We start from the raw sequence: 22572 nt of genomic DNA, 5'->3' as shown, positions 1-22572 counted from the left end.
GGAATGAGGGGAGCTTGTCCAATCAAGTGAGAGTAGCAGATTCTCCAGAAGTTAGAAGAATGAGTGGTGATCTCATCAAAATATGAATGGTTGTTCCAGAACACAGATTTTATACCGGGCACAATGAGGGCAATTCAGGAACTGCAAGATTTAAAGGAAATTCCTTTACCTAAAGCATAATAAATCTTGGAATTCTTGACTCCAGAGGTTCAGTCAATGGGTATGTTCAAGATGTTGATGATAGATTTTTTAAAACCTATTAAAGGGGATTGCTCAATTGGGGTACGTGCAGGAAATGGCCAGAGGTAAAGCAGAATAGGATGCAAGCTCAAGGGGATTATTGGTGTACTGACAGAACTGAGTTTGTAACTATCAAGTAGATTAGTAGTTTGGAGGTTTTAGAATGGTCAAATTACATCAGGCGATAATTTGTTTTTTAAAGGTTTGCTTCCTGCAGAAAAAAAGTGGGGATTATGATAGAGAACTTCAAGCTGAACACAAAGATAATTTCAGATCTGCTGTATCACATAGGGTTGGAAAAACATTAAATTAACTTTGATTGAATTTAGCATGTGAAAGGAGGCTTGTATGAAAATACCTGTTTTACCTTGAACAAGTCCATCAACGTTACAACACCTGGAGCAGAAAAAGATGGATCCTCCCTGCATTATGGTGAAATGATGAATTCCAAATTTATCTTGATGCCAATGGAAGAATGTGGGAGTGCCAGAGGAAAAAGAGGTGGAGGTTCATCCCAACTCCCTTGCTGCATTTATGGCTGGATCACCGTGTGGTACGGTTGCTGTCGAGAGAACCCGTCTGTTTCCCAACGCTGGCTGACCAACTCTTGTAGATTTCCAGTCCTAATGATAAGTGAGTGTTTCTGGTGGAACACAGAGCTTCAGTTGATAGATTATGGATGGAAAAATACTGCTCTACTTGTTCACTGGATTAGCTTGTCCTGCATTACAGGTGTGATGAACCGGAATAATTAACTCAGCCTGCGACATCAGACACCACTCCATCGAGGACGTCTACAGGAGGTGGTGTCTTAAGAAAGCAGTCTCTATCCTCAAGGACCCCCACCACAAAGAATGGACTCCGTGGAATTTCTGGTGTATTTTTATTGAATGACAACATTGTCTGACTGGTTTAATGTATCCTAGATTTTATACCTTAAATGGACGGGAGGGGGGAGGTAGGGAGGGTGGGATGGGAGGGGGGGGGAGAAAATGGCACTATATATGTGTGAAAAGGAAAAAGTGTGTACCATGGTTAATGTGATTTATGGTGTGAAAAATAAAAAAATAAATAAAAAGAAAGGACCCCCACCACCCAGGCCATGCCCTTTTCACTCTGCTACTATCGAGAAGGAGGTCCAGGAGCCTGAAGACGAGCACTCAGTGGCACAAGGACAGGTTCTTCCTCTGCGCCGTCAGATTCCTGAATAACCAATGAACCAAGAAACTGCCTTTGTCTTTTTGTGCACGTTTTGTTTATTGTTGTGAGGTGATTTATATGAATGTTTGCTCTGCCATATAGCACAAAACAACAAATTTCATGACTTGTTTATGACAGTTGATTTTAATGATTCCCCATTGATCACGTTATCAATACAACCAAGAGCACTCACACTATTGACAAATGGTGAATGAGGACAAGTGGTTTTCTCCCCTAGTTACTTTTGGTCCCATCTGACTTCATCTTTCTGTTGAGCCAATGGTATGAGACAAAGCTGGTTTTGGAGAGAGAAGTTGAGTGCTCCACCCAGAATATTTTGATGTCTGTACAGTGATATTTGAATAGAGCTCACTAGATTCAATATTCTTTTATTGTCATGTAATAAAATAGATGTGATATTACATGAAATTTCATTTCGTCTGCCATAAGATGAGCAAAGAATTGCCATCAGCAGAAATTGCCCAGACGGAGAAGCAAAAGAGAGCCCCTTCAGAGTCACTGAGTGTCTGTGGATTCACCTCTAGCATTCCCACAACCTCTGCAGCCACACAGGCTTCAGTCCAAACAGAGCTCCAGATCCAAACCTCCAACACGATCGGGAAGCCTCTTGCTTCCCAGTACCCCTCCAGCAGTCTGCAGCTTGGTGTGAGTCGTTTGACCCCAGTGCCAATGGCCTGCGTGGTTCCTCTCCTCTCCTCACCAGCAGCCGCAGAGTCCCTCACTGGTCTGCCACTAGGTGGTTTCCTTGCCTGTGTTTGTCCCAGGGACGTAGCGGTTTGGTTGCTGTTAAAGGAGTGTAATGTGCTTTTTGGGTTAGGAGGTTGGGAGAGATTAATAACTAGAGGACACGAGTGGAGGGTGAAAGTGGAAAAGTTTGACGGGAACATTGGTGGAGCAACTTCATCCAGAGAGTAGTAGGAGTGTGGGACGAGCTGCCAGCTGAATTGAAATAAAGAAAAATGTAGACAGGCACAAAGATGGGAGGGTGATGGAGAAATACCTATTTGTTGCAGGACTATAATTGTCTGAAGATGAAGCGCAAAATAATTGACCCCTTCCACCCTGCACACAGCATCTCCCGTCAGGGAAGAGATCCAGGAGGATCAGAGCCAGCACCACCAGGCTGAGGAACAGCTTCTTCCCGCGGGCAGTGAGAATGCTGAACGACCAAAGGAACTGCTCGCACTTGCCCTTGAAGATTCTACTATTTATTAAACAATATTTATTTATTCTGATACATGCATATTTGTCCTGCGCGTGTATTGTTTGTCAGCATGTTTGTTAAGTTTTGTTATATGTCTGTGTGTTCCACCGAGGACCGGTGACCGCTGTTTCGTCAGGTTGCACATGTACAATCAGATGACAATAAACTTGAACTTTACCAAAAGGAAGGTAATGTCCACATGATCTGTATTAATGACAACATTTATCTGTATTTGAAAGATAAAACATTAGCTAAGCCATGCCAGGATTCACTGTGTAATAGCAATGGATCTATCGGTTTTAAATGCTGAACCCAATGCTGCAGTTGCTTGTATGGAAAGCTCCAAGTCTTCATGAATCGAGTTCCTCCTCAAAGTTATACTGGCTTCTACAAAAAAAAGTTTCAATGCACAAGTAAATTTTGACCTGGTTCAGAAAGGATCAAATGATTTATGTATTTTGGTGAAGATTCCTTTCAAAGAAACATGAGTTCACTTGGAATCGTGCTGGTAATATTATCAGTTATGTGTGTTATAAGATGCTGTTACTTATAGATGTACATTTCAGTATAGCCTCATGCTCTTCTTCAGGAGATACGTAGCAAACCAGTCCTCATTTGCCCTCAACCTTGGGACTTTGATTCAAATCAGAAAAATACACATTGTTGTCATTCGTGACATCTTCAAATGCACTGTTAATATGATCAAAGTTGACCTTGTTTTGATCTATTTCCAAATGTTCAATGTATGTGGATGTCTCCTCATCGTAATGTCTCTGGAAGCCTGTGCGTCTTGACTTGAAGGCAGCGATTAAAACGACAGTAATCAGTACAGCTATCCCAGTGATTCCTCCCACTAATGTGTACTGTCCATTCTTGTCTCCCAACTGTTCAGACTCTGTGTGACCCAATTGCCCTGAGGTGCGTGCCTCTGAGCACTGACTGGACGCGGGCTGGTGGCATTTGTTGTTGCTCTGCGGGATCACACATACCTTGTAAACTGTTCCGGCATCGAGTTGGCTCAGTTCCACCTCTCTGATACCGCCAATCATGTGGGCGCTTTGCCCTTGTGTAGCAGTGCTGTAGCGAACCTCGTATACGTCACCCACATCTTTCTGGACTTTCCAGTTCACCAGCAAGGAGTTTGTGGTCACCTCACTCACAGTGACCCCTTTGATCCGATTGGAGAGGCATGGGTCAGGAATCGCAGGCAGGGTGTTTTTCACGGTGTGAGCTCTGATGGTAGTCGTGTTTGGGAGAAAGGCGTGAGCAGTACCTTGGGGAGGAGGAACTTCTGGAGTGACCGGTTTATTTTTGGCGGTCTGTGATGGAGTGGTAGTGACTTTAAAATTGAATGGAGGACACGTCAGAAACTGCAGCTATGGAAGAGAACACAGTTACTGTATTAAGTACAGGATATCTGGTATAGAAGCAGTCTATTTGATTCAAAGGTTATTTTCTCGTGTTAATCCTTCAAACAAAACGCCATCAAACCCTCTGTACTGGAGTCATGTGATGGAGTAGTGGCCGGTCGGGGAACTCCAGCCCTCTCCGGAAAAGTAAAAAAAAGACAGTGAAAAAACAAAGGCACAAACACAAAAACCAAAATAAAGTGAAAGTAAAGGTGTGGAGAAAATGGCAGCGAAGAAAGAAAAGCCAAAAGCAACGGGAAGAAGAGAAGAAAGAACATCGGAAGAAGAAGGTGAAGGCCTTACCTGTACGAGGAGGCCCGCCGTGGAGAGAGAAGCCTGCTACCTAAGGTCAGTTGAAGCCCCGAACTCAGGACTACAAAAATGGCTCACGGAGCCAAACAAAAGTGCGCAACCGTGCATGCGCGATTCCTCACTCATGCGCGATGCGCAAGACAAAAATAACACTGACAGGAGGGGGGACCAGCTGAGGAGTCGATCTCCACAGCTAAAATTGACAACCACAACAAAGCAGCAAGAGGAAAACATAGAAAATAACAAAAACAAGAAAGGAGAGAGTAAAAAGAAATCAAAGAAAACAACAGATGACTAACCCAGAGGAAGAAGACCAGCAGCAAGACACTTCTAGTAAAAATAAGAAGACCAAAAATACCCAACAAAATAAAACAAACAACCCAACAAGAAAACCAGAAGAGACAGAGGTAAAGGACACAGATCCTGAAGTGGACTCAGAAGAAGAGGAAGAACACAGAGAAATTGAAGATGAAGGGAAGGGCAAGTACATGGATATATATTTTTTTAAAGAATATATGGAAACAGTAAAAGAATGGCAATCACAAGAACTCAGTGAAATAAAAAGAAGAGTAAAAAATACAGAAGAAAAAATGAATACATTAGAGATGATCATGTCAGATATAGGAAAAAGGGGGAGTCACGTGATGGAGTACTGGCCGGACGGTGAACTCCAGCCCTCTCCAGAAAAGTCGGGAAAAACAAGAGAAAATACAAAGGCACAGAAATACAAGTTAAAGAAAAGTGAGTATAAAGGTGGAAAGAAGATGGAGACAAAAGGAGAAAAATCAAAATCAACGGAAAGAAGAGAGGAAGAGAAGACAACGGAGGAAAAAGGTGAAGGCCTTACCTGTCCGAAGAAGCTCGCTGTGGAGAGAGGAGCCCACTACCTCAGGTTGGTAGAAAAAGAACTACAACAATGGCTCACAGAGCCGAGTAAAAGTGCGCAACCACGCATGAAAAAAAACACACCGACGGGAGGGGGGACCAGCTGGGGAGTCGATCTCCACAGCCGGCAACGACAGCTGCAGAACACCTGCAGCAAGAAGAGACCACAGAAGACAATGGAAACAAGAAAGAAGAGAAGGAAAGGGCAACAAAGAAACAACAGATGGCCAACCCAGAGGAAGAAGAAGAGGAAGAATACAGTGAAATAGATAAAGGGAAAGGCAAGGTAGAGGATACACTTGCTCTTGTTAGAGGATACATGGAGTCATTTAAAGAATGGCAAACACAGGAATTCAATGATTTAAGAAGAAGAATAAACAACACAGAAAAGAAAATAAATAAAATGGATATGACCTTAACAGAAATGGGGAAAAAAATGGACAAGATGGAAGAACGGGCAATAGCAGCAGAAATGGAGGTAGAAGACTTAAAAAAGAAATTGGAGGAATCTAATAAAAAAACTAAAGAGACACAAGAATTACTAGCCCAAAAAATAGATATAATGGAAAATTATAACAGAAGAAATAACATAAAGATAGTGGGCCTTAAGGAAGATGAAGAAGGCAAGAATATGAGGGAGTTTATAAAAGAATGGATCCCTAAGGCCCTAGGATGTCCAGAACTACAGCAAGAAATGGAAATAGAAAGGGCACATAGAGCATTGGCCCCTAAACCACAACCACAACAAAAACCAAGATCTATTGTAGTAAAATTCCTAAGATATACTACAAGAGAAAAGGTACTGGAGAAGACAATGGAAAAAGTAAGAGTGGGCAACAAACCACTGGAGTACAAAGGGCAAAAAATCTTCATTTATCCAGATATAAGTTTTGAACTCCTAAAGAAGAGAAAAGAGTTCAATACAGCAAAGGCGATTTTATGGAAAAAAGGATATAAATTTACACTGAAGCATCCTGCGGTATTGAAAATATTTATGCCAGGACAACAAAACAGACTGTTCTCGGATCCAGAAGAAGCACGAAAATTTGCAGAACAATTACAAAAATAGACTGAGGGATGAAGACGGGTAATGAGAGTAAAAATGATCACGATTGATATGCATGTGGGTAAAGACAAAAAGAGACTGAGGGATGAAGACGGGTAATGAGGGTAAAAATGACCACGATTGATATGTATGCGGGTAAAGAGGTATAAGAGTGAATAGAGACAATGGGCATACGTGAAAGTATCTGTAATTAGAGGAAAACATAGATAGTATAGACAAGAATTAATAAGGGAAGGTAATGGAATAGAGAGAATAAGGAAGGAATTAAAAGAGTGACCTTTGTGACATATGAAAAGTGAAATCTTTTCTGGGGGGGCTGGGTGGGGGAAAAGAGCGGTCACTGCAAAATCAGTTGACGCTTGCGAGTGGATTCGCAAATCCAAATGGAGAGGGGAGATGTGGTTGTCCGACAAGGGATAAAGGACAACTCAGGAGGGGAAGGGGAGATTGGGGATAAAGAAGATAGAAATAGGAGAATAAGGAAAATGTTGGATGTTGTAGGAATGTTGTCTGGTAAAGAGTTGAAAATAAGAAAACAGAAATGGAAAAGGAGGAAAGGTAATGATGGAAAAACGGAAAGAGAAGATAAACAAAATATAAAATGGCTACGCTAAACTATATGACTTTAAATATTAATGGAATACATAACCAAATTAAAAGGAAGAAACTACTAAATTTACTGAAAAAGGAAAAAATAGATATAGCATTTGTCCAAGAAACACACTTAACTGAATTGGAGCACAAGAAATTAAAGAGAGATTGGGTAGGACATGTAACAGCAGCATCGTATAATTCAAAAGCAAGAGGAGTGGCTATATTAATTAGCAAAAATGTGCCATTTAAAATAGAAGAGGAAATAATAGATCCAGCAGGGAGATATGTTATGATAAAATGTCAGATATATTCGGAGCTTTGGAATCTACTTAATATTTATTCACCTAACGAAGAAGATCAAAAGTTTATGCAAGATATCTTTTTGAAGGTAGCTAATACGCAAGGGAACATACTAATAGGAGGGGATTTCAATCTGAATTTGGATCCAAATATGGATAAAACGGGGAAAAAAATTAACAGGAAGAACAAAGTAACCAAATTTATAATTAAATCAATTCAAGAAATGAAACTTGTGGACATATGGAGGAAACAAAACCCAAAAGAAAAGGAATACTCATACTACTCGACTAGACATAAAACATACTCAAGAATAGACCTATTTTTGTTATCAGCTAGTATGCAGGATAGAGTAAGAAAAACAGAATATAAAGCGAGAATGCTATCGGACCATTCACCCTTAATACTGACAGTAAAGCTAGAGGACATCCCTCCAAGAATGTATAGATGGAGATTAAACCCCATGCTACTTAAAAGACAGGATTTTAGAGAATTTATTGAAAAACAATTAAAAATGTACTTTGAAGTAAATACGGAATCAGTGGAAGATAAGTTTATACTATGGGACGCAATGAAAGCATTCATTAGAGGACAAATAATAAGTTATGCAACCAAGATGAAGAAGAACTATAATCAGGAAACAGAGCAGTTGGAAAGGGAAATAATAAACAGAAAAAAAATTAGCAATAAAGGAAGATACAACCAAAAGAAGAGAATTGGCGGATAAAAAAATAAAATATGAAACATTACGAACATATAAGGTGGAGAAGAATATAATGAAGACAAAACAGAAATATTATGAACTAGGTGAAAAAACACACAAAATCTTAGCATGGCAGCTTAAGACAGAGCAAACTAAGAAAATGGTATTGGCAACAAGGAAAAAAGACAAACAAATTACATATAATCCAAAAGAAATTAAGGAAAACTTCAGAGAATTCTATGAACAATTATACCGAACTGAAAATGAAGGGAAAGAAGGGAAAATAGATGAATTTTTGACTAAAATTGAACTACCAAAACTACAAATAGAGGAACAAAATAAATTAACAGAACCATTTGGAACAGTAGAAATACAAGAGATAATAAAAAAATTACCAAATAATAAGACACCAGGAGAGGATGGACTCCCAATAGAATTCTACAAAACATTTAAAGATCTATTAATACCGCCCCTCCTGGATGTAATCAACCAGATTGATGAGACACAAAACTTACCAGATTCATGTAAAACAGCAATAATTACAGTGATACTAAAACAAGGGAAAGATCCACTCTCACCAGCATCATATAGACCAATATCTCTGCTAAACACAGATTATAAGATAATAGCTAAACTATTAGCAAACAGATTAGCAGAACAGGTACCGAAAATGGTAAATTTAGACCAAACTGGATTTATCAAAAAAAGACGCACAACAGACAATATTTGTAAATTTATTAACTTAATTCATGCAGTAGAAGGAAATAAAGCACCTGCAGTAGCAGTTGCTTTAGACGCAGAGAAGGCCTTTGACAGAGTAGAATGGAATTACTTGTTCAAAGTATTGCAAAAATTCAGTTTACCGGAGAAGTATATTAATTGGATTAAAGCATTATATGAGGGACCGTTAGCGAAAGTGACAGTAAATGGACATGTATCAAAGCAATTTAACTTAAGCAGGTCAACGCGGCAGGGATGCCCACTATCACCATTATTGTTTGCGCTAGCTATAGAACCACTAGCAGAATCGATAAGAATAGATAATAATATAAAAGGAATAAAAAGAAAAGACAGGGAATATAAAATCAGTCTATTTGCGGATGATGTGATAGTGTACTTAACAGAACCAGAACTATCAATAAAAGAACTATATAAGAAATTGAAGGAATATGGAGAAGTGTCGGGATACAAGATAAACGTAAATAAAAGTGAAGCAATGCCTATGAATAACGCGGATTTCTCAAAATTTAAGGAGGAATCCCCATTCAGATGGCAAATGCAGGCAATAAGATACCTAGGTGTGCAAATAAACAAAAATCTAGGCCAATTATATAAACTCAATTACAATCCACTAATGAAAAAATTACAGGACGATTTAGAGCATTGGAAAGAGCTACCACTAACACTGATAGGAAGGATAAACTGTATTAAAATGAACATTTTTCCAAGGATACTATACTTATTTCAGGCATTGCCAATACAACTGACAGAAAAATTCTTCAAAGAGTTAAAGAAAATAATAAGGAAATTTTTATGGAGAGGGAGGAAACCGAGGATAGCACTAGATAAATTAACAGAATGGTATAAACAAGGAGGCTTACAATTGCCAAACTTTAAAAATTATTAAAGAGCCGCACAATTAAGGTACCTATCAGATTTTTATCAAACAAGGGAAAAACCAGACTGGACGAGACTAGAATTAGATAAAATAGGGGAAAAGATACCTGACCACATATTATATAAATGGGACGAAAAATTGGTACAACATAGAACTTCTCCAGTATTACACCATCTCCTCAATATATGGAAGAATATTCATGTAGAAAGAAATAAAACAAATTATCAAATACCAAAACGAATATTGACGCAAAATAAGCTACTCCCTTTTACGATAGACAACCTTTCCTTTAGAAAATGGGAAAAAAAAGGGATTAAAAGAATAGAAAATTGTTTTTCAGGAAGTAGATTCTTATCCTTTGAACAAATGAGAGATAAGTACAATATAACTGGAGATACAGCGCTGGCATATTACCAACTGAGATCCTACTTGAAAGATAAATTAGGAAGCAATTTGAGTTTACCAGAGGGAAGTAACCTTGAATATGTGATTACAGATACAATGTTCATCAAAAGATTTATAACAAATATGTATATTAAACTGCAAGAAAAGGAGAATGAGGAAACAAATGGTAAAACTAAACAAAAATGGGAACAAGATTTAAATATAAAGATAAAAAAGGAAACATGGGAGAAATTATGTTCTGGAACGATGAGAAATACAATAAATACGAGACTGCGTATGATACAATATAATTGGTTACACAGACTATACATTACACCGCAAAAGTTAAATAAATGGGACCCAACAGTATCTGATAGATGTTTTCGATGTAAAAAAGAAAGGGGAACAACAATTCATGCAATCTGGACATGTGAGAGAGTAGAAAAATTTTGGGATGATCTCAATCAGATATTAAATAAAATAACAGAAAACAATATACCAAAGAATCCAGAGATCTTTCTCCTAAGTAACATAAAAAATAAAGAATTTGGAATTGACTTGGAAGATGCACAAAAAAGATTTGTTAAGATAGCCCTAGCCGTAGCAAAAAAATGTATTATGTCAACCTGGAAATTGGAAGATAATTTGAAAATACAACAATGGTATATAGAAATGAATAAATGTATTCCATTAGAAAAAATAACATATAGTTTAAGAAATAATATTGAAATATTCGAACAAGTATGGGAGCCTTACATTAAATACAATAGCGAAAACCTACCGGGGACAAACATTACCTAAGCTGATGGAAAGAGAAGGAAAGAAAAGAATGGACTCTGTAGAATTTCTGGTGTATTTTTGTTGAATGACAACATTGTCTGACTGAATTAATGCAACCTAGATTGTATACCTAAAATGGATGAGAGGGGAGGGTGGGGGGGTGGCTTGGGAGGAGGGAGGGGGGGGAGAAAAAGTCACTGTAAATGTGTGAAAAAGAAAAAGTGTATATCATGGCTATTGTGATTTATGGTGTGAAAAATAAAAAATTTATAAAATAAAAAGATATAGGAAAAAGAGTGGACAAGGTGGAAGAACGAGAAACAGCCGTAGAAATGGAAGTAGAGGACTTAAAAAAGAAATTAGAAGAATCTGATAAAAAAGTTAAAGAGACACAAGAGCTGTTAGCTCAGAAGATAGATATAATGGAAAATTATAATAGAAGAAACAATAATAAGATAGTGGGCTTTAAGGCAGATGAAGAAGGCAAGAATATGAGAGAATTTATAAAAGAATGGATCCCCAGGGTCCTAGGAAGACCAGAATTACAGGAAGAAATGGAAATAGAAAGGGCACACAGAACATTAGCCCCTAAACCACAACCACAACAAAAACCAAGATCCATTCTAGTAAAATTCCTAAGATATACAACAAGAGAAAATATATTGGAGAAAGCAATGAGGAAAATAAGAGAAGACCAAAAACCACTGGAATACAAAGGTCAAAAAAAAATTTTCTATCCAGATATAAGTTTTGAACTCCTGAAGAAGAGGAAGGAGTTTAATAAAAATGATCCTATGGAAAAAAGGATATATATTTATGCTAAAGTATCCAGCGGTGCTTAAAATAGTTATTCCAGGGCAGCAAAACAGACTATTCTTGGATCCGGAGGAAGCACAACTCCGTTGGATTTGCAGAACAACTACAAAACAGACAGAGAGATGAAGATATGTAACGAGAACAAAAATGACCACAAACTATATGTATGTGTGTATGTATATATAAAAAAAAATAGAGTGTAGGTAAGAACTAAGAAGGGAAAGAAAGGGAAGAAAGGAAGTATGGGAGGAATTAAGAGAGTGACCTTTATTATATATGAAGATTAAAATCTTTTCGGGGGGGCTGGGTGGGGAAGAATTATGTTCACTGCGAAATCAGTTGACGCTTGCGAGTGAATTCGCAAATCCAAATGGAGAGGGGAGATGTGGTTGCCCGACAAGGGACAAAGGGCAACTCAGGAAGGGGAGGGGATAGTGGGGTTAAAGGAATTTTAGATAGGAGAATAATGGAAATATTTTATGTTTTAGAAATGTTGTCTTATAATGTGTTCAAAAAAAAAGCAGAAATGGATAAGACGGAAAGGTGATGATGAGGAAACGGAAAGGAAAGATAAACAAAGTATGAAATGGCTATGTTGAACTATATGACTTTAAATATTAATGGAATACATAACCAAATCAAAAGGAAGAAACTGCTAAATTTACTGAAAAATGAAAAAATTGATATAGCATTCGTACAAGAAACACACTTAACTGAAGTGGAACACAAGAAATTAAAGCGAGATTGGATAGGACATGTAACAGCAGCGTCATATAATTCAAAAGCTAGAGGAGTAGCTATATTAATCAGTAAAAATGTACCAATCAAAATAGAAGAGGAAATAATAGATCCAGCAGGGAGATATGTAATGATAAAATGTCAGATATATTCAGAATTTTGGAATTTACTCAATGTATATTCACCTAACGAAGAAGATCAAAAATTTATGCAAGATATCTTTTTGAAGATAGCAGACACGCAAGGGAACATACTAATAGGAGGGGATTTCAACCTTAATTTGGATTCAAACATGGATAAAACTGGGAAAATAATTAACAGAAAGAACAAAGTAACCAAATTTATAATTAAATCGATGCAAGAAATGCAACTTTTGGATATATGGAGGAAACAACACCCAAAGGAAAAGGAATATTCATATTATTCAGGTAGACATAAAACATACTCAAGAATAGACCTATTCCTGTTATCAGCTCGCAAGCAAGAGAGAGTTAGGGAAACGGAATATAAAGCTAGACTATTATCGGACCACTCACCCCTGTTATTGACAATAGAGTTAGAGGACATCCCACCAAGAATGTATAGATGGAGATTAAACTCCATGCTACTTAAAAGGCAGGATTTTAGAGAATTAATTGAAAGACAAATTAAAATGTACTTTGAAATAAATATGGAATCAGTGAAAGATAAGTTTATACTATGGGACGGAATGAAAGCGTTCGTCAGAGGGCAAATAATAAGTTATGTAACTAAGATGAAGAAGGACTACAATCAGGAAACAGAGCAGTTGGAAAGGGAAATAGCAAATATAGAAAAAGAAATAGCAATGAAGGAAGACACAACTAAAAGAAGAGAATTGGCAGATAAAAAAATAAAATATGAAACACTACAAACATATAAGGTGGAGAAGAACATGAAGACAAAACAGAAATATTATGAACTAGGAGAAAAATGCACAAAATTCTAGCGTGGCAGCTTAAGACAGAACAAACTAAGAGAATGGTATTGGCATTAAGGAAAAAAGACAAGCAAATCACATATAATCCAACGGAGATTAATGAAAACTTCAGAGAATTCTACGAACAATTATATCAAACTGAAAACGAAGGGAAAGAAGACAAAATAGATGAATTTTTAACTAAAATTGAACTACCAAAATTACAAACAGAGGAACAAAGTAAATTAACAAAACCATTTGAAATAGAAGAAATACAGGAGATAATAAAAAAACTACCGAATAATAAAACACCAGGAGAGGATGGATTCCCAATAGAATTCTATAAAACATTTAAAGATTTATTAATTCCTCCCCTTCTGGAAGTAATCAACCAGATTGATAAAACACAAAGCTTACCAGATTCATGCAAAACAGCAATAATTACAGTAATACCAAAGACAGGGAAAGATCCACTCGCACCAGCGTCATATAGACCAATATCTTTACTTAACACAGATTATAAGATAATAGCTAAACTATTAGCAAACAGATTAGCCGACTATGTACCAAAAATAGTAAATCTAGACCAAACTGGATTTATTTAAAAAAAGACGAATAACAGACAATATCTGTAAATTTATTAATTTAATTCATGCAGTAGAAGGAAATAAAGCTCCAACAGTAGCGGTTGCTTTAGATGCAGAGAAGGCCTTTGACAGAGTAGAATGGAATTATTTATTCAAAGTACTACAAAAATTCAGCTTAACAGAGAAATATATTAATTGGATTAAAGCATTATATAAGGGGCCATTGGCGAAAATGACAGTAAATGGATATATATCAAAACAATTTAACTTAAGCAGATGAACAAGGCAGGGATGCCCACTATCTCCCTTATTGATCGTGTTAGCCATAGAACCACTAGCAGAACTGATAAGAACAGAAAATAAAATAAAAGGGATAAAAATAAAAGACAAGGAATATAAAATCAGTCTATTTGCAGATGACATTATAGTATACTTAGCAGAACCAGAAATATCAATAAAAGAATTACATAGGAAATTGAAGGAATATGGAGAAGTGTCGGGGTACAAGATTAACGCAAATAAAAGTGAAGCAATGCCAATGAATAATGCGGATTTCTCGAAATTTAAGAAAGAATCACCATTCAGATGGCAAACGCAAACAATGCGATACCTAGGTATACAAATAAATAAAAACCTCGGCCATCTATATAAACTCAATTATTATCCACTAATGAAAAAATTACAAGACGACTTAGAACATTGGAAAGACTTACCACTAACACTGATAGGAAGGATAAACTGTATTAAAATGAACATTTTCCCAAGGATACAATACCTATTTCAGACATTACCAATATGCTTAACAGAGAACTTCTTCAAGGAGTTAAAGAAAATAATAAGGAAATTTTTATGGAAAGGGGGGAAACCGAGGATAGCACTAGATAAATTAACAGAATGGTATAAACAAGGAGGCTTACAATTGCCAAACTTTAAAAATTATTATAGAGCCGCACAATTAAGATACCTATCAGATTTTTATCAAACAAGGGAAAAGCCAGATTGGACTAGATTAGAACTAGATAAAATAGGGGAGAAGATACCTGAACATATATTATATAAATGGGATGAAAAATTGGTACAACGTACTAATTCTCCAGTATTGCATCATCTGCTCAACATTTGGAAGAAGATTCATGTAGAAAGGAATAAAACAAATTACCAATTACCAAAACTATTACTGATGCAAAATCAACTAACCCTTTTATAATAGATAACCTTTCCTTTAGAGAATGGGAGAAAAAAGGATCAAAAGAATAGAAAATTGTTTTTCGGGAAATAAATTATTATCCTTTGAACAAATGAAGGATAAATATAATATAACTCACGATACAGTGTTGGCATACTACCAACTGAAATCCTACTTGAAGGACAAATTGGGAGGCAGTCTGAGGTTACCAGAGGGAAGTAATTTTGAATATGTGATTACAGACACAATGATAATCAAAAAATTTGTAACAAACATGTATATTAAACTACAAGAAAAGGGGAACGAGGAAACAAATGGTAAAACAAATAAAAATGGGAACAAGATCTAAGCATAAAGATAAAGAATGAAACATGGGAGAAGCTATGCTCCGGAACTATGAGAAATACAATAAACACGAGGTTACGTATGATACAATATAACTGGATACACAGGCTATACATTACACCTCAAAAGTTAAATAAATGGGACCCAACAGTATCTGACAGATTTTTTCGCTGTAAAAAGGAAATGGGAACAACAATTCATGCAATTTGGACATGTGAGAAAGTGAAAAAATTTTGGGAAGATCTAAACCAGATATTAAATAAAATCACAAAAAGCAATTTACCAAAAAACCCAGAGATCTTCCTCCTAAGTAACATAAAAAACTAAGAATTTGGACTCGATTTGGATGGAGCACAAAAAAGATTTGTTAGGATAGCCCTAGCTGTAGCAAAAAAATGTATTATGTCAACCTGGAAATTAGAAGATAACTTGAGAATACAACAATGGTATATAGAAATGAATAAATGTATTCCATTAGAAAAAATAACCTAAAATTTAAGAAATAACATTACAATATTTGAACAAATATGGGAGCCATACATGAAACACAATAGAGAAAACCTACCGTGGACATCTACCACCTAAAATGACAGAAGGAGAAGAGAATGAAAAGAACTGACTCAGTGGAATTTCTTGTTTATTTTTATTGAGTGACAACATTGTTTGACGGGTTTAATGTATCTTAGATTCTGTACTTTAAATGAATGGGAGGGGTGGTAGGGAGGGTGGGATGGGAAGAGGGAGGTGGGAGAAAACGACACTGTATATATTTGAAAAGAAAAATGTATGTATCTTGATCAATGTGGTTTATAGTGTGAAAAATAAAAAAATAAAAACCCCTCTGTACTGGTCAAACCATGGGCCTCTGTACCTCGATCCTTCACTTCTTCATCGGAAGACCACAGCCAGTATGAATTAGAAACAACGTCTGCTCCTCACTGACAATCAACACAGGCCTATCTCCAGGATGAGGGCTTAGCCCATTGCTCTGCTCGCTCCACATCCTTGACTGTGACTGGGTACAGTTCAAATGCCGTCTACAAGTTCGCTACGACAATGATGAAGTGTACAGGAGGGCGATAGATCAGCTCGTTGATAACAACAACATTGCGCTCAACATTAGCAAAACCAAGGAGATTATTGTGGACCCAGTCCTCATCAAGGGGTCAGCAGTGGAGAGGGTAAAGAACTTCAAATTCCTGCGTATCAACATCTCTGAAGAACTATCCTGGGACCTCCATGTCAATACAATCACCAAGAAGACTCGCCAATGGCTATACTTCATTAGGAGTTTGAGGAGATTTGTTACGTCACTGAAGACTCTTGCAAATTTCTCCAGGTGGATTGTGGAGAGCATTCTGACAGGTTGTATCATTGCCTGGTATGGACACGCCAACTCACCAGACAGGAAAAGGCTACAGAGAGTTGTGAACTCAGCCAGCGCCCTCACGACCATCAGTCTCCATTCCATCGAGGACATCGACATGAAGCAGTGTCTTAAGAAAACAGCCTCTATCCTCGAGAACCCCCCACATCCCAGGCCAGGCCCTCTTCACTCTGCTGCCATCGGGAAGGAGGTACGGGAGCCTGAAGATGAGCACCCAGTGGCACAAAAACAGCTTTGTCCCCTCCGCCATCAGATTCCTGAATAATTAAACATGAAAGTCTGCAGACACCATGGATGAAGTAAAAGCTCAAAACCCAGGGGCGTGGATTTAAAGTCACAAGTAGAGAGAGCACTGGCTTTTGAGGGAAAGGATTCTTCACTAGAGGGGCACAAGGAATGTCCTGTGTGAAAGGAGAGCAGAGGCAGAAACTCTTTTCACATTGGAAAAGTACCTGTGTTATTAACTTAATTCATGCAGTAGAAGGAAATAAAGCACCTACAGTAGCAGTTGCTTTAGACGCAGAGAAGGCCTTTGACAGAGTAGAATGGAATTATTTGTTCAAAGTATTGCAAAAATTCAGTTTACCGGAGAAGTATATTAATTGGATTAAAGCATTATATAAGGGACCGTTAGCAAAAGTGACAGTAAATGGACATGTATCAAAGCAATTTAACTTAAGCAGGTCAACGCGGCAGGGATGCCCACTATCACCTTTATTGTTTGCGTTAGCTATAGAACCACTAGCAGAATTGATAAGAATAGATAATAATATAAAAGGAATAAAAATAAAAGACAAGGAATATAAAATCAGTCTATTTGCGGATGATGTTATAGTGTACTTAACAGAACCAGAACTATCAATAAAAGAATTATATAAGAAATTGAAGGAATATGGAGAAGTGTCGGGTTACAAGATAAACGTAAATAAAAGTGAAGCAATGCCTATGAATAATGCGGATTTCTCAAAATTTAAGAAGGAATCTCCATTTAGATGGCAAATGTAGGCAATAAGATACCTTGGTGTACAAATAAACAAAAATCACGGCCAACTATATAAACTCAATTATTATCCACTAATGAAAAAATTACAGGACGATTTAGAGCATTGGAAAGATTTACCACTAACACTAATAGTGGGCCAAAGGGCCTCCTTCAGCTTCTGTTTTCCTCTGATTAAGTTTAGTGACCTTTTTTGGCACCAGTCTGCAGTCAATTTAAGTTTAACATATTCTTTTGGTTCAAATTTCTTTGTGTGATCATCATAGACTAGGGGATGCACCCAATTACTGTAAACTCCTCCTCTGATAAACCATCCTCCTGTGGTCTGGTTCTCTGCAACTGCCACTCTGCTGCTTGTGGTCTCACTGGGCTTAAAAACAGCAAAAGGAATCTGTACTTTTGTTTTTACTACATAGAACATTACAGCACAGTACAGGCCCTTCGGCCCACACTGTTGTGCTGACCTCTGTGTGTGTGTGTGTGTGTGTGTGTGTGTGTGTGTGTGTGTGTGTGTGTGTGTGTGTGTGTGTGTGTGTATGTGTGTGTGTGTGTGTGTGTGTGTGTGATTATATTCCTTACCTCATAATCCTCTGTTTTCCTTTCATCCATGTACCTGTCCAGGAATCTCTCAAATGCCTCTAATGTTCCAGCCTCCACCACCACCACCTGGGCAAGGCATTCCAGTCCCCCACTACTCTGAGTAGAAAACTGACATCTCCCTTAAACTTTCTTCCCTTCACTTTATACACATGTCCTCTGGTGTTTGCTACTCCCGCCCTGGGAAAAGGTGCTGACTGTCCACCTTATCTATGCCTCTCAGAATATTGTAGACCCTCTATTAAGTCTCTTTTCATCCTTCTTCACTCTAAAGAGAAAAGTCCCAGCTCTGCAAACCCTGCCCCACTCGTTTTCCAATGCAGGCAACATCCTGGTGAATCTCCTCTGGACCCTCTCCATAGCTTCCTGTAATGAGGTGACCAGAAATGAACACAATATTTTAAGTATGGTCTCACCAGAGATTTGTAGAGCTGCAACATCGTCTCAAGACTCGTGAATTCGATTCCCCTGAAGCCTGGAATCATCATAGGCCTTCTTAACTATCCTATCAACCTGTGCGGATTTGGACCCCAAGGTCCCTCAGTTCTTCCACACTGTTAAGTATCCCACCATTAACCCTGTACTCGCCCTTCAAGGCAAAAATGCCTCACCTCACACTTATCTGGATTGAGCCCCGAGTTCCAGAACTCCAGAGTAAAACGAGAAAAGTCTGCAGACCTGAGGTCAAGTGCAGAACACAAATGTGTTGGAGACTCTCAGCAGGTCAGTCTGGGCCCAAAATCTTGGTTATCCTTTACGTCCTGCAGAAGCTGCACGACCTAATGAGTTTCTTCAGCACGTTTGGGTGCTGCCCTCTTGTGGGTTTGCCCCTTACTCCATCAATTTGGTGTCTTTTCTCAAAATTTTAGTTGGTGGTTGTTGGACATCAGGTGTTAATAGCTCCACCTGGAGCAAATGGGATGTGGGGGACACTGTTTCAAGACAGTTGGCTGTTTGATGGACCCACCTCTCAGGAAATCTGTTTGCTTTCCCCTTGCATGTACAACGATCAGAGTCAGAATATATTGTCGTGAACATGTCATGAAATTCGTTGTTTTGCGGCGGCGTCACACTGAGAACATTTATATAAACCACCTTGCAAAATAAGTAAAAATAGTGCAAGAAAAAGTCAGTGAGGTGGTGTCTGTGGTTCATTGATCATTCAGGAATCTGATGGCAGCTGGAAGAAGCTGCCCTTGTGCCGCTGAGTGCTCGTCTTCAAGCTCCTGTACCTCCTTCCCGATGGTAGCAGAGTGAAGAGGGCGTGGTCTGGGTGGTGGGGGTCCTTGAGGATAGAGGCTGCTTTCTTAAGGTAGCGCTTCATGTAGGCGTCCTCGATGATGTCAGTGATGTCGCAAGCCGAGTTCACAACCCTCTGGATTTTTTTCCCTGTCCTGAGCTATGGCACCTCGGTACCAGCCAGAATGCTCTCCACAGTCCACATGTAGAAGTTTTCGAGAGTATTCAGTTACACACCAAATCTCAAAAAATTCTTTACCAAGTATAGCCACTGGCGAGCCCTCTTCGTGATGGCATCGTCACGGAGACTCCAGGTATTTGAAGTTCTTCATCTTCTCCACTGCTGAACCCTCAATGAGGACTAGGTCCTCTTCTGAAGTCCACAATCAGCTCCTTGGTTTGATGCTGTCCTGGAGGGATGGAGCTCTGAAACGGTTCCTTTTGCCCTGAGTCCATACTGGCCATGAATTTGCACTAATCCTGCATTAATTCCCCCCTTTTTTTATCATACTAACATTCTTGACTCCCCCTCCCTACCCCAAAATTCCATGGGCAACTTGCAGTGGCTAATTAGCCGCCCTTAAAGACGTGAGTGGAAACCAAAGCACTTGGTAGGTGCCCAGCCAGTCATGGGCACCTTGTTGCTGGCTCCCAAGGTCGGTTTGAGCCCTGAGTAGCAGTGGGTCGACCAGCTGCACCACTACTGTGCCAACCCCGGTGGAAGAACGAAAAGAGGAGATTGGTCTGGGAAGCATTTACTTGAGCCAAAGGACGGGTTTAACATCCGCAATCGCCCATTCGTTTCCTTCTCATCAATAGGATCTGGAGGGAAAAAAACTAATACTGAAATTTAAAAAGATGTAGCAGTTGGAGGTAGATTTGTGCATTTGCAGGGTGTCTTTGGCTTCTAAGAACCTGACTCCTGCCTCTGTTGGCAACTGTGAAGATTGTGGATTCAATAAAACACAGACACTGGACGAACTCAGCCAGACTCGCAGCCTCCAGAGGAAGTAAAGACATTACTGACGGTTTTCTCCTGAGGCCTTCTTCAAGGTAGGAGAGAGAAAGAAACAGGCGGGCATCTGTATTAAAAATACTGGGGAAATGGGAGGGGGAGGACAGAACAACAGACAAAATGTGTTGATTGGATGGGATACGAGGACGAGAGAGAATAAAGATGAGAATAGATTTGGGAAAGGGGTAGTTTTTAGCTCTTGAAGGAGACAGAGGGAATAGGGAAGAGAGAGGTTGGGTTAGAGGAAAGGAGACGGGGAGGGTTTTGCTCCTGTTTCAACCTGTGGGGGAGAAGGGGTTTGGATTAAATACTAATGATGTCCTGTTTTGCCCTGCCAGATGTAGGCTTTTTAAAGGAGATTACTTGTCCAATATTAGCATAAATGTTTTAATTTAGACATCCAGCACAGTTACAGCCACTTTGACCCCAATTACACCTAAATGGCCTACAGCCCCCAGTACATTTTTGAAGGGTGGGAGGAAACTGGAACAGACAGGGGAAGAACGTACAAACTCCTTACACACAGGGCTGGATTTGAATCGCTGGCACTGGAACAGCGTTGTTCTGACAGCTACACTGATGGTGCCAATTATGTATGGGAACTTACTGAGTTCATGTTCAAGTCTGTGGGACTTGTTGCCACAGGTGGTTGTGGAGGCCTGGTCATTGGGTGTATATAAGGCAAAGATCGACAGGTTCTTAATTAGCCAGGCCATCAAAGGTTATCGGGAGAAGGCTGGGTAATGGGGCTGAGTGGGGAAAATGGATCAGCTCATGATTAAATAGCAGAGCAGACTCGATGGGCTAAATGGCCTGTTTCTGCTCCTATATCTTATGGTCTTGTTACAGCAGGGACTTGGTTGTGCTTTGGTTGGCTGGTTGTAAACTGAACAATCATGGAGGCATTTTTACCTGCACGTCGACCAGAAGCTTCCCAGAATGTGGACCAGGTGAAGAACACATCACCTCTTTCTGGTTGGCTGCCCTCTGATCCAACAGCCATTCCTGGAGCCAGATTAGCTTGCAGTCACACCTCCAGATGTTCCCACTCAGTCCAAACCACTTGACAGATTTTAAATGCTTGATGGAGGAGAGAGTCACCAGGCGGTTGTTCCTCAAGCTCAGAATCTCCATTTTCGAAAACATGTAAAACACTTGGCTGGGCACTTCTTCCAGAAGCATGTTATCCAAATAAAGCTGTGTTAGGAACTTTAACTTCTGGAAAGCGACTGGGTTTAATCTGGAGATGTTGTTGTAGCTGATCTGCAGGATTTCTAACCTCTTTATGGAACGCAGGACACGGACTGACACAGTGGTCAGCTTGTTGTGGTCGAGGTAAAGCTTCCTGAGCACCCTGTTGCCAACGAAGGCCCTTGAGGAGATGGACCTGATCTGGTTATTGCTGAGAAATAACCATCGCAATGCTTTTAGGCCACTGAATGTAAGGTCTGCAATGGTGGTGAGGCAGTTGTTGCTGAGGTCGAGAACATTCAGTTTTAGCAGGGAGGAAAACACACCTGGAGGGACGTGAAAGAACACCCAGTTATTTGGTGAAAAGCTTGTATAAACCTGAACCAAATTGGTGTGGAAGCAATCTATGCAGAATAGAAGGTCTTGGCTTTAGATTTCAGAGCTTGCTACCCTACATGGCTTGTAAGTCTAAATCTATCTCCTCTACATCGGAGGGACTGGGCGCAGACGGGAGATCACTTTCTTGAGCACCTCGGCTCTGTCCACTGCAATAGTGTGGATCTCCCAGTGGCCGCCCATTTCAATTTCCCATCCCATCCCAAGGACATTTCTGTCCTTTGTCTTGTACACTAAAACCACCCGTAAGTTGGAGGAACAGCCCCTCAGCTTCCGACTGAGCCCCCTTCAACCGGATGGCATCATTCTGGGTCCTTCTGCTTCTTCTTTGAAGAAGGCCTCAGGCCCGAAATGTCAGCAATTTATCTTTGTCTCCTATGGGAGCTGAAAGACTGGCTCCTCCAGCATTTCAATGGTGTTTTTAC

At 39.2% G+C, this 22572-nt stretch overlaps 1 protein-coding gene across 1 annotated transcript in view; it reads right to left on the bottom strand.

The window, feature by feature from the left end:
* Positions 1 to 1565: 1565 nt before the first annotated feature.
* LOC138748621 (chondroadherin-like) overlaps positions 1566 to 22572 on the bottom strand; it is a 32912-nt gene continuing 11905 nt past the window's right edge. The window contains exons 3-4 of the mRNA XM_069909135.1: positions 21473 to 22077; positions 1566 to 4041 (exon numbers count right to left, since the gene is read on the bottom strand). Coding sequence (XP_069765236.1) covers positions 3277 to 4041; positions 21473 to 22077 — 1370 coding nt within the window. The 3' untranslated portion in view covers positions 1566 to 3276. The remainder of the gene's footprint in view (positions 4042 to 21472; positions 22078 to 22572) is intronic.

Source organism: Narcine bancroftii, chromosome 13 (assembly GCF_036971445.1).
Source record: "Narcine bancroftii isolate sNarBan1 chromosome 13, sNarBan1.hap1, whole genome shotgun sequence".
Taxonomy (NCBI): Eukaryota; Metazoa; Chordata; class Chondrichthyes; order Torpediniformes; family Narcinidae; genus Narcine; species Narcine bancroftii.
The sequence above is the reverse complement of the archived record's forward strand: the minus strand, read 5'-3'. Positions and strand labels throughout refer to the sequence as shown.